The 15,364-nt window shown below is 39.8% G+C and overlaps 1 protein-coding gene and 1 pseudogene across 1 annotated transcript in view; one reads left to right on the top strand and one right to left on the bottom strand.

The window, feature by feature from the left end:
- Herc6 (HECT and RLD domain containing E3 ubiquitin protein ligase family member 6) overlaps positions 1–15,364 on the bottom strand; it is a 68,965-nt gene that overhangs the window by 26,949 nt on the left and 26,652 nt on the right. The window contains exons 11-13 of the mRNA XM_021164082.2: positions 8,638–8,731; positions 7,711–7,900; positions 2,344–2,498 (exon numbers count right to left, since the gene is read on the bottom strand). Of these exons, the coding sequence (XP_021019741.1) occupies positions 2,344–2,498; positions 7,711–7,900; positions 8,638–8,731 (439 nt within the window). The remainder of the gene's footprint in view (positions 1–2,343; positions 2,499–7,710; positions 7,901–8,637; positions 8,732–15,364) is intronic.
- On the top strand, positions 9,468–10,673 carry LOC110296439 (annotated as a pseudogene).

Raw genomic sequence — 15,364 nt, forward strand, 5'->3', positions numbered from 1 at the left:
TGGTTATTGGAACCCCCAGATAGGTTGTGACCGACAGATTGAGAACTGCTAGTATATGCCCAAAGGACAAAATATCATGACCAAAAAAACATAAAATAATGCATTTAACTATGATTATTGCTTCAGAAGGTTGGAGTCCATAAGGACATGGAACAGGAATAGGTAATATACCACATGTATGTATGTATGTATGTATGCATGTATGTATGTATGTATTCATACATTTTGATCACAAAAAGGAATCTTTGAAGCCTGCCCCCAGGCTACTTCTCCAAGTAACATACTTCTCCAGCAAGACCATATCTTATAATCATCTTTAAACAGCCACCAACTGCAGGACAAGTATTTAAACATATAAGCCTGTGGAGCCATTTTCATTCAAAATATCACAATACCCTACTCCACAGATACTTCCTTGACCATTTTCATTGCCATGCTGTCTACAATGGCTAGAAAATGGAAACAACCTAAATGTCCTTAAATTTATGAGTGGAAAATGCAATGTGGTGTATATACACTACTGAATATTATTCAACTCTAAATAAAAGTGAAATTTTCATGTAAATAGAGCTATATATGATTATGCTGAGTGAGGTAACCCAGACTCAGAAAGGCAATGTCACAAGTTTTATCTTATCCATATATCCTTGCCCAAATATTTAGGTGTGAGCATAGAACATGAAGAAATCACAGAAACCAGGATAGTAAAAGGGGACTATGAGGATAGAGTGAAAGAAAAGCAAAACTTGAAAGAGGAATAATCAGATACAAGAGATATGAAAGGAGAAATGCGAAATCCTGAGAGACCTTAATAAGAGAGGGGACAGGTATCAATAGAGAAAAAGATGTTACAGGGCATTGAAAATGACATTAAGGATGTTTGAAAAAGCCATAAGAAATCACTTTATTTTATATTAACCTACAATTACACACATGCATGTATGTGTGTGCCTGCATGCGCGTGTGTGTGTGTGTGTGTGTGTGTGTGTGTGTGTGTGAGAGAGAGAGAGAGAGAGAGAGAATTATGTCACTTGGACTCTGAATGCTCCCCACAAGGGCTATAGACTATCTAACAAAAACTCCAGTGCTATGAATAAGAAACTTCCTTTTGAGTTTTGGTCAGGGTAGCTCAAGAGACTCCCCAAATAATATAGGCTATTGCTGCTGCCTTTGGCTGCTTCCCAGAGGGTGAAAACACCATATTCAGACACTGGACAAACAGCATTAGATGAAGATATGATCAGAAAGCCCTCTCCAGTTTTTATAGTCTCAGAAGTCTCAGAACATACTATGGAAGCTGCCAAGGGAGAGAAGCTACCACAGCCCTACCCAGTCATGATGCCTATGTTCCACATCACGACCAGTACAGCAAGATAGATCTCTAAAGGTGGTACACAAGTCCTGGCAGTAACCAGCAGCTCTCCAATTGGATGTAAGGCTCTTTTAACAGGAGGGAGACCATGCCTGGTACTGGAAATCTAACCAATTACCCAGAACTAGTGAGGTCAGTCTTAGAGAAGAGCCTACTACTGCCTACTTTACTAGACCAGCATAATTCCTAACTGCATTCTTAGCAACTATCCTTGTATCCACAGATAATTGTATCTCTTAACCCTCATCAAACATACTTCTCTTTGTAACAAATGGAGACCATTACAGAAAAAACTACAACTGGTCAAATTGCAGAGAACAACTGACCATGTTTCGCCAAGGCCCATCTACAACTTCTATATCAAAGTTCTGGAGAACACTGTGAAGGAGGAGGTGAAAAGATTATAAAAGGTAGAGGGTCAGGAAGTCTGGCGTATGATAGCATTTCCTAGAAATGAAAGGGAAGCTACATCAATGAGACCTTAATACTGAGGTTACCAAAATGAGGATGAAGCAATGACAATACCTATAAACATGCTACTGCAGACAGCAGAACAGTCACAGGGTTCCACCCCTACAAAAAAGACTACAGTCAACCCAAGGACTGCTGAAAGGGAATATTACTTATCTCCAGGGATGATCCCCCCAATTGGTTATTTAATACTAACCAAAATTTGACCTGAAATCATATACATAGAAGCAATGCTAATTGGACCCAACAGGTTGTGCTGATAAATATATGCATTTATACATATATGTAAAAAAATATTTAAGGAGTCCACGAATTTAAGAGAAATGTCAGGGAGACATGGAAGGGGTTTTGAGAAGAAAGAGAAGGAGAAATTATATCATCATATTTTAATTTCAAGTATTTTTAAAAATGTAATTGACTGAGAAATAAGGAATTAAATAATAATAATAATTTATTATTTAATAAATTGGTATATACAATTCCTTAAGAGGAGAATTTACCTTGTGCACTTCTTTTATCACTTCTAAAAGAACTTTAATATTAGTAATATACTGCTCGGTTGCAACTCCATACTGTATTTGAGAGATGATGGCTTTCTTTAGCATCTGAACCAGTATGTTCAGAGAAGAAACTTCCAAAGATGCCCAACATGTTCCTGAGGGTGTGAAAACCAAACATGAGAATGTATTCCTCTTCTCATCCCTTAAATTCCTCAGTTTTTTCTGGGATGTTTAAGACAAGAAATAGACGATGTTTCCCATATCTACCATCATAACCATAAAACAATTCTTCTATGGATATTATCACAAACAACACACTATTCAACAAATGTAGACCAAAACTTTAATCTATTAAAATTAAAGAAACTCAAATTCAGAATTTGAAGAAAATTGTTAATAATTATGATGAAGTGAATGATCATCCTTTCTTTGATTCTGTTGTTTGATTTGACGTTTCTGAGATAGGACATTTTTATGTAGCCCTTAATATTGTAGCCCAGGCTGGCCCCGAACATCTACCAAGCTTCCTGCCTGATCATCTGGGTGCTGAGGTTAAGATCATGTACTGACTTCATTACTTCCAAATTAGCAATTTTGTCAAACAGCCACAAATATCTGAAAATATACAGATGAATACCATGCAATGTTACTGATATTTCTACCTAAAAACTAAGTAATGCCTATTTTCAGATTACATAAACAGCTGTCACATATGGATATACACTTATTTTAGGTAGATTACACCTCACTTTTAATATTGTTGAGAATACACTGGATTTTGGTATTTTTAAAGAGGAGATGGTAGGGACATGGGAATCTTTTTTTTAATTTATGAGTGGATTAGGACTTTTGAAATATGACTCCTATATCAAGAAAAAAAGCACTTTCTTTTTTGAGAAAATGTCTTAAGTAGTCCAGGCTTCTGATTTGCTATATAGTCAAGGCTGGCATTGTACTCCTGGTCCACTTCCTCTACATCACAAGGTCTGGAATTACAGATGTTCACCCCCACACCCAGAAAATATCTCTTTTAAAACCTGCAAATATGGGGCTGGAGAGATGGCTCCATGGTTAAGGGCACTTTCTGCTCTTGCAAAGAACCAGGTTCCGTTGCCAGCACCCACACGATGGCTCACAATTGTCTGTAACTCCAGTTCTAGAACATATGTTACTCTCTCCTACACTCCACCAGCTCTGACACACATGTAATGCACATAAGTTCAGTTAAAGTACACACACATAAAATTGTTATATTTAATTTTAAAACACACTGCTCATTCCATTAATAATGATGCATGGACAATTTAATCATTTAATTCTGTAACTGTACTTCCTTGCATTTTTCTTGTAAGTGTAAGTTTATATACATCAAAGAAATACAGGTTACTACTACTACAGCAGTAGAAGAATGGAAGCAACTATCCATAGCACATTCCATGTTCTGGAACAGCGAGAGTTTGTTCCTCTAGGCCTGTGCATTGGAAATGGTAAAGTGGTGGGAACTTTAAGACATGGTTTAACCTTAAGCAATAATTGGTAGTTCTTGAGAGAGGGTTGTTATAAGAGACAGTGTGTGTGTGTGTGTGTGTGGTATATGCACATGTGTGTGCCCATTTGTAGGCACACACACACCAAGGACAGAGCAGGATGTCCAGTGTCTTGATTTATTATTCTATGCCTTGTTCTCTTAAGAGATGGTCTTTCACTGAATCTAGACCTAGTATGCTAGCCAGCAAACCTCAGCTCTTCTTTCTCTGTTCCTTGCAGCTCTGAGTTTACAGGTACACATACCATACTAGCTTTCCATGTGGGTGCTGAGCACATTTACCCACTTATCCATCTTAACTGTCATAAAAGGAGGTTTTCATGGTTACACATAAAAATCTGAGTCTGTAACTCCTTCTAAGATGGCACTGGGGTAGTTTATATATAGCGTTGTATTTTTTAAGTATCAGACCTTCAATGATCACTTAAAATTATGAAAAATTCCATAGTTTGAATAAAATAACAATGATAAGAAGTTTTTTCATTGAACATTTTCTTTATTTACATTTCAATTGGTTTCCTCTTTCCAGGTCTCCCCTTCGAAAATCCCCTATCCCATTACCCCCACCTCTATGAGGGTACTCCCCTACCCACACACCAACTCCATCTTCCTGCCCTGTAGTCCCCTACACTGGGGCATCGAACACCCTCAGGCCCAAGGGCTGCTCCTCCCACTGACATCCAACAAGGCCATCCTCTGCCACATATGTGGCTGGAGCCATGTGTCCCTCCATCTGTACTCTTTGGTTGGTGGTCCAGTTCCCAGGAGCTCTGGGGGAGGAGGGTGGTCTGGCCTGTTGACACTGTTACAATCCCCCTCAGCTCCTTCAGTCCCGTCTCCAACTCCTCCATTAGGGACCCCCTGCTCAGTTCAATGTTGGCTGCAAGCATCTGCCTTTGTATTTGTCAGGCTCTGGCAAAGCCTCTCAGGAGACAGCCATATCAGGCTCCTCTCAGCAAGCACTTCCCTGCATCTACAATAGCTTCCAGGTTTGGTGACTGTATATGGGATGGATCCCCAGGTGGGGCAGTCTCTGGGTGGCTTTTCCTGGGAGTTTCTGCTCCACACTTTGTCTCCATAATTCCTCCTGTATTTTGTCCCCTTTTCTAAGAATCACTGAAGCACCCACACTTTGGTCTTCCTTCTTCTTGGTCTTCATATGGTCTGTGAATTGAATGTTGGGAATTCTTAACTTTTGGGCTAATATCCACTTATCAGTGAGTGCATACTTATCAGTGAGTGTGTACTTTTGTGACTGAGTTACCTCACTCAGGATGATATTTTCAAATTCCATGCATTTGACAAAGAATTTCATGAAAGCATTGTTTTTAATAGCTGAGTAGTACTCCATTGTATAAATGTACCACAATTTCTGTATTCACTCCTCTGTTCAGGGACATCTGGGCTGTTTCCAGCTTCTGGCTATTATGAATATGGCTGCTATTAACATAGTGGAGCATGTGCCCATATTACATGGTGGAACATCTTCTGGGTATATGCCCAGGAGTGGTATTAGCTGGGTCCTTAGGTAGTACTATGTCAAATTTTCTGTGGAACCGCCAGACTGACTTCCAGAGTGGGTGTACCAGCTTACAATTGCACCAACAATGGAGGAGTGTTCCTCTTTCTCCACATCCTCACCAGCATCTGCTGTCACCTGAGTTTTTAATCTTAGCCATTCTGACTGGTGTGAGGTGGAATTTCAGGGTTGCTTTGATTTGCATTTCCCTGATGACTACGGATGTAGAACATTTTTTTAGGTGCATCTTGGCCATTTGAGTTTCCTCAGTTGAGAATTCTCTGTTTATTTCTGTTCTCCATGTGTTAATAGGTTCATTTGTTTCTCTTGAGTCTAACTTCTTGAGTTCTTTGTATATACTGTATATTATTCCTCTTTTGGGTGTAGGATTGGTAAAGATTTTCTTCCCAGTCTGTTGGTTGCAATTTTGGCCTACTGACAGTATCCTTTGCCTTACAGAAGTTTTGCAATTTTATGGGAATTTGTGGATTCTTGTTCTTATAGTATAAGCCACTGGTGTTCCATTTATAACTTTTCCCATGTGGCCATGTGTTCGAGGCTTTTCTCCACTTTCTCTTCTATTAGATTTTTGTGTTTCCTCTTTAAGGGCTTCTACCTGTTTACCTGTGTTCTCTTGTATTTCTTTAAGGGAGATATTTATGTCCTTCTTAAAGTTCTCTATCATCATTATGAGATATGATTTTAAATCAGAGTCTTGCTTTTCTGGTGTGTTGGGGTAACCAGGGATCACTGTGGTGGGAGAACTGGGTTCTAATGATGCCAAGTAGTGTAGGGAAATAATAAGGGGGCTCATGGGATGCCCTGGGGAGGGGAAGCAGCCCAGAGGTTGCCCTGGGAAAGGGGAGATCCACACCCCGCCAGAGTTTTACCTATTCTCTAGTCTGTCAGGCGTGGGAGAGCTGCTGTCTATCTTCCACTCATCCCTGGATGAGCATCTAAGCCTCTGACCCATGTTTCAGGGGGTGGGGTGGCAAGGGGCAGCCCTACCTGGGATTCCTAGAGCTACTTTCCTAGAGCCTCGGAGTTATGGGAGAGATAGATGAGAGAAGAGAAGTTCCCAACACCTGAGAGAGCGAGTGCAGTCTTGACTGGAACACAGAGACTCTCTATGGTTTTAGAGATTTATTGTAGAAAGGCAAGGGGAACTAGAGAAGGTAAGGGGGGGAAGGCTAGAGAGAAAGAGAGAGTAAGAGAAAGAGAGGTGAGGAGAGGAGAAGACAAAGAGAGAGGAGAGAGGGGGTGAGAGAGAGTATAAGAGGTAAGAGAGTGAGAAGTAAGAGTTAAGAGCAAGAGCAAGATGGGGGCCTAACAGCCCCTTTTATGGTCTTTACTGTTGCTAGGTACCTGGGAAGGAGTTTAGCCTGAAGGTCAGAATCTTGGCCTATGTGACTTCTAGCCATGCTTCTCTTGTGGGGGCTGTGGGAGGTGGTATCTTAGGCAGGAGCCAGAGTTCCGGGAGCATGAGGGAATGCCTACCGTGTCATGTAGGTGAATTATCACCCTTTGGGGTTCAAACTTCAGCTCAACTGGAGACCACCTGTCTTTCCATAGCCCAATTCCCAACAAAGTAGCATTGGTTTCTGTTGCTCATGTTCTTGCCCTTGCTTCTTGCCATCTGGTTATCTCTGGTATTAACTGGTCCTGCTGTCTCTGACTGTGTCTTGTCCCTCCTGCAAACCTGTGTGTCAGTACTCCTGGAGACCAGTTCTCTCTGGAAGGACTTTGGATATGGAGAGCTGTGTCACAGGGTGCAGCTCCAGAGTGCAGACAGAAACCTGAAGGATCATGTCTCTGGCTATTCCTTGGCTCCTGTGTTCTGATGGCTCTGGGTGGGTCCTCATGGGCCAGGATTTTGAGCAGAAATGGTGGTCTTACGTGTGCTCACAGATGTATAGCACTCCTGGGAGACCCACTCTCTCCCATAAATATTTGGGTATGGAGCACTGTAGCACAGGATCAGCTCCAGGCACAGACCCAGTGATAAAAAGTTTACCATTGCTTTTTGTCACTATTGGTTAAATGTTTGAGGTTTCCAAATAGTAATCAAAAATTATAAAGTATGATTTATCTTGACTGGCACTGTATGTCTAACAAAGTGTAAGAACAATACTTGCTTTGTATGGTGAGAAGTGTAGCGGGTATAATAGTTTTGGATTGATCTTTACAAAACTTCACATACCCTTCACTAAAATAGTATCATGAAATCTCTCCAATGTTTGCTATGATTTCTACTTCAAAAGTGATTCTACAGAATATATTTGTAAAATGATATAAAACTTACTCAGAAATGCTAATGACTGTGGATCCATTTTATGAATAACTTTTGCAAATTCAAATGCCAGGGTCTTCCAGTTCTTAGGATCGTGCATAATGGAACATTCTGGGAGCAAAAGAAAAACCAGTAGAGCGTCGTGGTGTGGAGAACTGTATGGAAGATCTCTGAGCAGATCCTCCTCAAGACATGTGGTTATCTGTGGTCAAAAGGAACAAAGAGCAAGGCCAAGTTACAGAAGATACAGTATTTTGAATGACTACAAGTTGTAGCTGCAGGTTTCCTTTCATCATCTTCCAATTAGAAAGTTCACTTAGTCCTTCTGGAACCTATTGATGAATCATGGTCAGCCTTTTCATTCACATACCCTTGAGGTAGTCCTTGAGTGATCCATCTGCTCATTTTATATTATGGGACATGAAGGAACTAAAGTGAAATCACATGTAGATGGATGTACACAGTGAATAGTCGGTTTGAAACTAATGCAAAGTTCTTCAGAAATATTTCTGTAAGCTAGTTGCAGTGGCACACATGCGAAGTCCATTACTCAGAAGGCTGCACCCAAGATTCATCTCAAAGCAGACCTTGAGCTTTTTAATCATTCACCAGAGAGGGTATCCTGCTTCCCAAACCCCTGTCCTTTCCATGTGCATTGCTAGAAAGAAGCTTCATGTCTCAGTATTACTTTCTTCATATTGAAAACAAAAGACTATATCTTTTGTGCATTTAATGGTTTAATAAAAAAGTAAATGCCACCACCTATCACAATGTCTGGACTAAAATACCATTATAATGGTAACTAGCCCTCTGTTCAGCCCCACGCACAAGTCCTTATTACCCACCTCCCACCAAAACTAAGCTGCTGTTATATTTATTCCTACAAAGAAGTGTGATTGTGTGGTATCCCAGATAAGCGAAATAAATAGTGGCTGTTACCAAGGAAGAAATCCATTTCTCTGTTGTTAACTTCTTGAAGACATCTCTTGCCAGTTTTAAATCCACATCAATGAAATTATTTTCTCCAGCATCTCTATGAATACAATAAGCATTAAAAACACATAAACAGGTGGGAAAAGAATATTTTAAAACTCCATATGATATTATTTGGTCTTTGTCTTAGCACACACAAAATAATAACTTTATTTAAAGCTCACCTATTTTCGAAATAATAGACTAGAGCAACACAGAAGTGTATAGATCTATTCTTGTTAAAAAGGAATAAACTATAACTTGTTATATCTGAATTGGTAAAATTTAATAGGCTGCAATTTTAGCAGGATTTTATTTTTTAAATTAAATTAAATTAAATTTTATGGTACTAGGATTGAACCCCTACTCTACCACAAAGTTACAAGCTGATCCCTACCAAGATTCTACAAAATAAGTCTAAGGACTATCTATCCCGACAATCAGTCTATTCCACAGACTCAATTGTTTACTCTCTGCATATGGTGCCATTTCTGTTTAATTATTTATCTGTGTACTTATTTATTTATCATTGATTACTTTTTGAGACAAAGTCTTAGTGTGCCCAGGCTGGTCTTGAACTTGTGATCTTCCTGCCTCAGCTTCCAAGTGCTAGGATTACAGGAATGCACCACTGTGTCTAACCACCATATCTTCTTAAGATTTACATTTCTGCAGTTACATTAGGGGTGGGTGATGAAATAATAGTGGTTCCACTATGCCCAGAGACCTTGTCAGCAGAGGTTTGACAGTTTGTTTTAGAAATGTTTTGAAAGATACATGAACTCATTAACGGAAACATGAACACACAGTTTGTGCAATGAGAAACTTTGAATCTCTTACCTCAAAATCCTGTCCTTGATAGTTCTACCAGTCCTAGATTCTAGCAATATTTACCCAGTTCGTCTCAACCTTGACCCTTTTCTACATTAAAATATTGCCCAGATATTGTTTACTTGGCAGTTTGATTTAGTCACATTCCATGACCAGCATGCAGCAAGTCTAACAGCTTTAAAAAACTATCATCAACACATATTTTGGGTTTGCTGAATTAAGTATCAGTATTGATACTAGAACTATTTACACAAATTATAACTGTAAATATTTCTACAAAATTCTTTCTCCTTTGCAGCCATCACCTGGAAGTTTAAAACTCCCAAAAAGTGCTCATGGATATTTTTTCTTCTTTAAAAAGATAGTATTGTAGAAGAGGAAGAGATCACTTCTGCCTTGCTGCTGGCCCTATGGAAACTTAAGGTGGGCCTAAGAACTCAGTAAGTATAAAGGATTCTCTTACATTCAATGAACATAAAGAAAGATTATCATGAAAAAGAGATACAAGTTTTATTAAAATTGTATGTACATAGGAACAAGATAAATCCAAAGAAATGACAAAAATATGATGTTTTATACTTTTTTAGACAAAGAACAATATGTTTGTGAAGGAATGATATGATAAATGGGTGGGTAGACTAAGATAATAACTCTTAAGGATATGTGTAGAAGAGGCATGTGTGTGTGTGTGTGTCTGTGTGTGTGTGTTTAAAGGGGCTACTTCAGTGACTATCTATGTAGGATCCTCACAACTCCACTTACCATTCTCCTTTCCCTCACACACCTTTTGCTCAGCCCTTAACTATTTATTGCTTGCTACATGTAGAAAAACAAAAGTTCCCGGCTGTGAAGATGGCCCTACAAGAACATGCCTTGCAAAGGATCTCCTTTATTGCTCTCCAGAAGAAAAGAAGAGGAAACACAAGAAAAAGTGCCTGGTGCAGAGCCCAATTCCATCTTTATGGATATAAAATGCCCAGGATGCTATAAAATCACCACGGTCTTTAGCCATGCACAAACTATAGTCTCGTGTATTAGCTGTTCCACTGTCCTCTGTAAGCCTACAGATAGAAAAGCAAGGCTGACAGAAGGATGCTCCTTCAAGGGGAAGCAGCACTGAAAGCCCCTGATTCAAGATGAGTGGGAACCTTCCCAATAAACACATTTTGGATAAAAAAAAGAAAAACAAACAAACAAAACAAAACAAAACCAAAAATGAAACAAGCCAGATAATGTGGTTAATCTCTTCTGTAGTTATCATGCTTTAGGTGATTTCACCTGGAAATAAGCGATATACCAATTTGACATATTTTGAGCTGATAGGGCATTAACTCCTAAATTTAGTATAGACAATTCTCCTATGTGCAATAAGCATAAGTCTGAAGTAAAAAGGGGCCATTGTGTCCTGGAGAGTCCCTTTCCCAGATTCATGACTTTTGGGCGTTGCATTTTGTTTTGTTTCTGACCCTGTCTAATGTGGGATATCCATGTAAGTATGGGATTACAACGATCATGGTGGAGCCAGGCATGGGTTTGCAGCTGAAGGCACTGATGCCCACTGTCCCTGAATCAATCCAACATCCCAAGCCTATCCTCCTCCCATGCCTGAGTGCTGATGCACAATTCTCATCTAGACCCAGTTCAGGCAGCCACAGCCCTGGGGAGTTTGTTGTCATAATGGCTGTGTCTTGCCCAGAACATAGTATTTCGCAGATCTTTTCACCCATGAACATTTTTTTTCTTTGTTTTTGCTGCTGTATTATGTGATGTTCCCTGAGCTTACAGGGAATGGCATGAGTGTCTTCTTTAAAACTGAGCATTCATGCATCACTTATTCTAGGGACTTTGTGCAGTCATGAATTTTTGCATTTACCAGCAATCACTTTGGGGGCAGGGAAACTTTTTTTAAGGCTTACAGTAGCATTTGTTTCTGAATATAATTATAAATATTCAAAAAAGCAGTTTGGTGATATCCCATGCTAGTTAAACAGCATTTCTAGTTCCTCCATAGGGTCTATTTTATATGATTTTTGGCCAGCTTTACAACACTACCAATGCTTTGCCTCCATAGAGTGCATCTCTAATCCAGTCAAGAGAACAGCTGGTTATGCCATTAACAGTAGTGTTCTACTGCACAAATAGACATGCTTTGTAAAACAGATTGGTATTATAGCTTGTAGGGTACACAGCTGTTTATCTTTTCTTCCCTAGAAGCCTACAGTGCCCTTCTTAGGCTATAAAACTAGCCAGCAGGGAAGAATCATTTTTTTTAAATTAGGTATTTTCTTCATTTATATTTCCAATGCTATCTATCCCAAAAGTCCCCCGTGTCCTCCACCCCCCTTCTCCTCCCCCTCCTCCCACTTCTTGGCCCTGGAGATCCCCTGTACTTAGGCATATAAACTTTTCAAGACCAATGGGCCTCTCTTTCCACTGATGGCCAACTAGCCCATCTTCTGATACATATGCAGCTAGAGACACTAGCTCCAGCAGGTACTGGTTAGTTTATATTGTTGTTCCTCCTATAGGGTTGCAGATCCCTTTTTCTCCTTGAGTACTTTTTCTAGCTTCTCCATTGGGGGCCCTGTGTTCAATCCAATAGCTGGCTGTGAGCATCCACTTCTGTGTTTGCTAGACCCAAGAATAGCCTCACAAGAGACAGCTATATCAGGGTCCTTTCAGCAAAATCTTGCTAGTGTATTCAATGGTGTCAGTGTTTGGAAGCTGATTATGGGATGGATCCCTGGGTATGGCAGTCTCCAGATAGTCCATCCTTTCATCTCAGCTCCAAACTTTGGCTCTGTAACTCCTTCCATGGGTGTTTTGTTCCCAAATCTAAAAAGGGGCAAAGTGTCCACACTTTGGTCTTCATTCTTCTTGAGTTTCATGCGTTTAGCAAATTGTATCTTATATCTTGGGTATTCTAAGTTTCTGGGCTAATATCCACTTATCAGTGAGTACATANTNTGTGAGTTCNTTTGTGATTGGGTTACCTCACTCAGGATGATGCCCTCCAGGTCCATCCATTTGCCTAGGAATTTCATAAATTCATTCTTTTTATCGCTGAGTAGTACTTCATTGTGTAAATGTACCACATTTTTTGTATCCATTCCTCTGTTGAGGGGCATCTGGGTTCTTTCCAGCTTCTGGCTATTATAAATAAGGCTGCTATGAACATAGTGGAGCATTTGTCCTTCTTACCGGTTGGAACATCTTCTGGATATAAGCCCAGGAGAGAGATTGTGGGATCCTCTGGTAGTACTATGTCCAATTTTCTGAGAAACCTCCAGACTGATTTCCAGAGTGGTTATACAAGCTTGCAATCCCACCAACAATGGAGAAGTGTTCCTCTTTCTCCACATCCTCTCCAGTATCTGCTGTCACCTGAGTTTTTGATCTTAGCCATTCTGACTGGTGTGAGGTAGAATCTCAGGGTTGTTTTGAGTTGCATTTCCCTGATGATTAAGGATGCTGAACATTTTTTCAGGTGCTTCTCAGCCATTTGGTATTCTTCAGGTGAGAATTCTTTGTTTAGCTCTGAGCCCCATTTTTAATGGGGTTATTTGATTTTCTGGAGTCCATTTTTTTGAGTTCTTTATATATATTGGATATTAGTCCCCTGTCTGATTTAGGATAGGTAAAGATCCTTTCCCAATCTGATGGTGTCCTTTTTGTCTTATTGACCGTGTCTTTTGCCTTACGGGAGCTTTGCAATTTTATGAGTTCCCATTTGTCGATTCTCAATTTTACAGCACAAGTCATTGCTGTTCTATTCAGGAATTTTTCCCGTATGCCCATATCTTCAAGGTTTTCCCCCACTTTCTCCTCTATAAGTTTCATTGTCTCTGGTTTTTTGTGGAGTTCCTTAATCCACTTAGATTTGACCTTAGTACAAGGAGATAGGAAAGGATCAATTCGCATTCTTCTACATAATAACCTCCAGTTGTGCCAGCACCATTTGTTGAAAATGCTTTTTTCCACCGGATGGTTTTTGCTCCCTTGTCAAAGATCAAGTGACCATAGGGGTGTGAGTTCATTTCTGGGTCTTCAATTCTATTCCATTGGTCTACTTGTCTGTCGCTATACCAGTACCATGCAGTTTTTATCACAATTTCTCTGTAGTACAGCTTTAGATCATGCATGGTGATTCCCCCAGAGGTTCTTTTATCCTTGAGAAGAGTTTTTGCTATCCTAGTTTTTTTTGTTATTCCAGATGAAGTTGCAGATTGCTCTTTCTAATTAGTTGAAGAATTGAGTTGGAATTTTGATGGGGATTGCATTGAATCTGTAGATAGCTTTTGGCAAGATAGCCATTTTTACTATATTGATCCTGCCAATCCATGAGCATGGGAGATCTTTCCATCTTCTGAGATCTTCTTTAATATCTTTCTTCAGAGACTAGAGTTCTTATCATACAGATCTCTCACTTCCTTAGTTAGAGTCATCCCAAGGCATTTTATATTATTTGTGACTATTGAGAAGGGTGTTGTTTCCCTAATTTCTTTCTCAGCCTGTTTATTCTTTGTGTAGAGAAAGGCCATTGACTTGTTTGAGTTAATTTTATATCCAGCTACTTCANNGAAGCTGTTTATCAGGNTTAGGAGTTCTCTGGTGGAATTTNTAGNGTCACTTATATATACTANCATATCATCTGCAAAAAGTGATATTTTGACTTCATCTTTTCCAATTTGTATCCCCTAGATCTCCTTTTGTTGTCGAATTGCTCTGGCTAGGACTTCAAGTACAATGTTGAATGGGTAGGAAGAAAGTGGGCAGCCTTGTCTAGTCTCTGATTTTAGTGGGATTGCTTCAAGCTTCTCACCATTTACTTTGCTGTTGGCTACTGGTTTGCTGTAGATTGCTTTTTATCATGTTTAGGTATGGGCCTTGAATTCCTGATCTTTCCAAGACTTTTATCATGATTGGGTGTTGGATTTTGTCAAATATTTTCTCAGCATCTAATGAGATGATCATGTGGTTTGTGTCGTTAAGTTTGCTTATATAATGGATTACGTTGATGGATTTCCGTATATGAAACCATCCAGCAGGGAAGATTCTTATAGCTCGATTTCAACTTGATTTCTCAATATCATCCATCCAAGGCATGTGGTCTTCTCCAACAGAATCTTACCAACTAGTTCTAGTGCTGCTTTGCTCTTGTTACAAAAATAAAATGAAATAAAAGCTGCATAGCAAGAGATACTCAATATCCTTTGATGGCTTTCACCTTTATATACACAAGCATCACACACACACACACACACACACACACACACACACACACACAGATGGTTAGTCTTATATCAACTTGACACAAACTAGAATCATCAGATAGGAGGGAGCTTCAACTGACAAAATGTTTCCATAAGATCAAGCTGTAGGAAATCCTATAGCGCATTTTCTTCATTAGTGACTGATGAGGTAGGGACCAGGCCATTTTGGGTTGGGCCACCCCTGAGCTGCTGGTCTTGAGATCTGTAAGACATTAAGCTGAGGAGGTCCTGAGGATCAAGCCATTAAGAAGCACCCCTCCATGGCCTCTGAATCAGATACTGCCTCCGGGTTCCTGCCCTGCTTGAGTTCCTATCCTGACTTTCATCAATGATGAACAGTGATTTGTAACCATAAGCTAAACAAACCCTTTTCTCTCCAAATTGCTTTTGGTCATATTCTTTCATTACAGCAATAGTAACCATAATTAAGACACATGCAAAGGAAGAAAAAAACTTGATGGAATTTCTGGGAATATAGATCGTGTGTGTGTGTGTGCGTGTGAGTGTGTGTGTGTGTGTGTGTGTGTGTGTGTGTGTGTGTGTGTGAGAGAGAGAGAGAGAGAGAGAGAGAGAGAGAGAGAGAGAGAGAT

The sequence above is a fragment of the Mus caroli genome, chromosome 6 (genome assembly GCF_900094665.2).
Source record: "Mus caroli chromosome 6, CAROLI_EIJ_v1.1, whole genome shotgun sequence".
In the NCBI taxonomy this organism is placed as follows: Eukaryota; Metazoa; Chordata; class Mammalia; order Rodentia; family Muridae; genus Mus; species Mus caroli.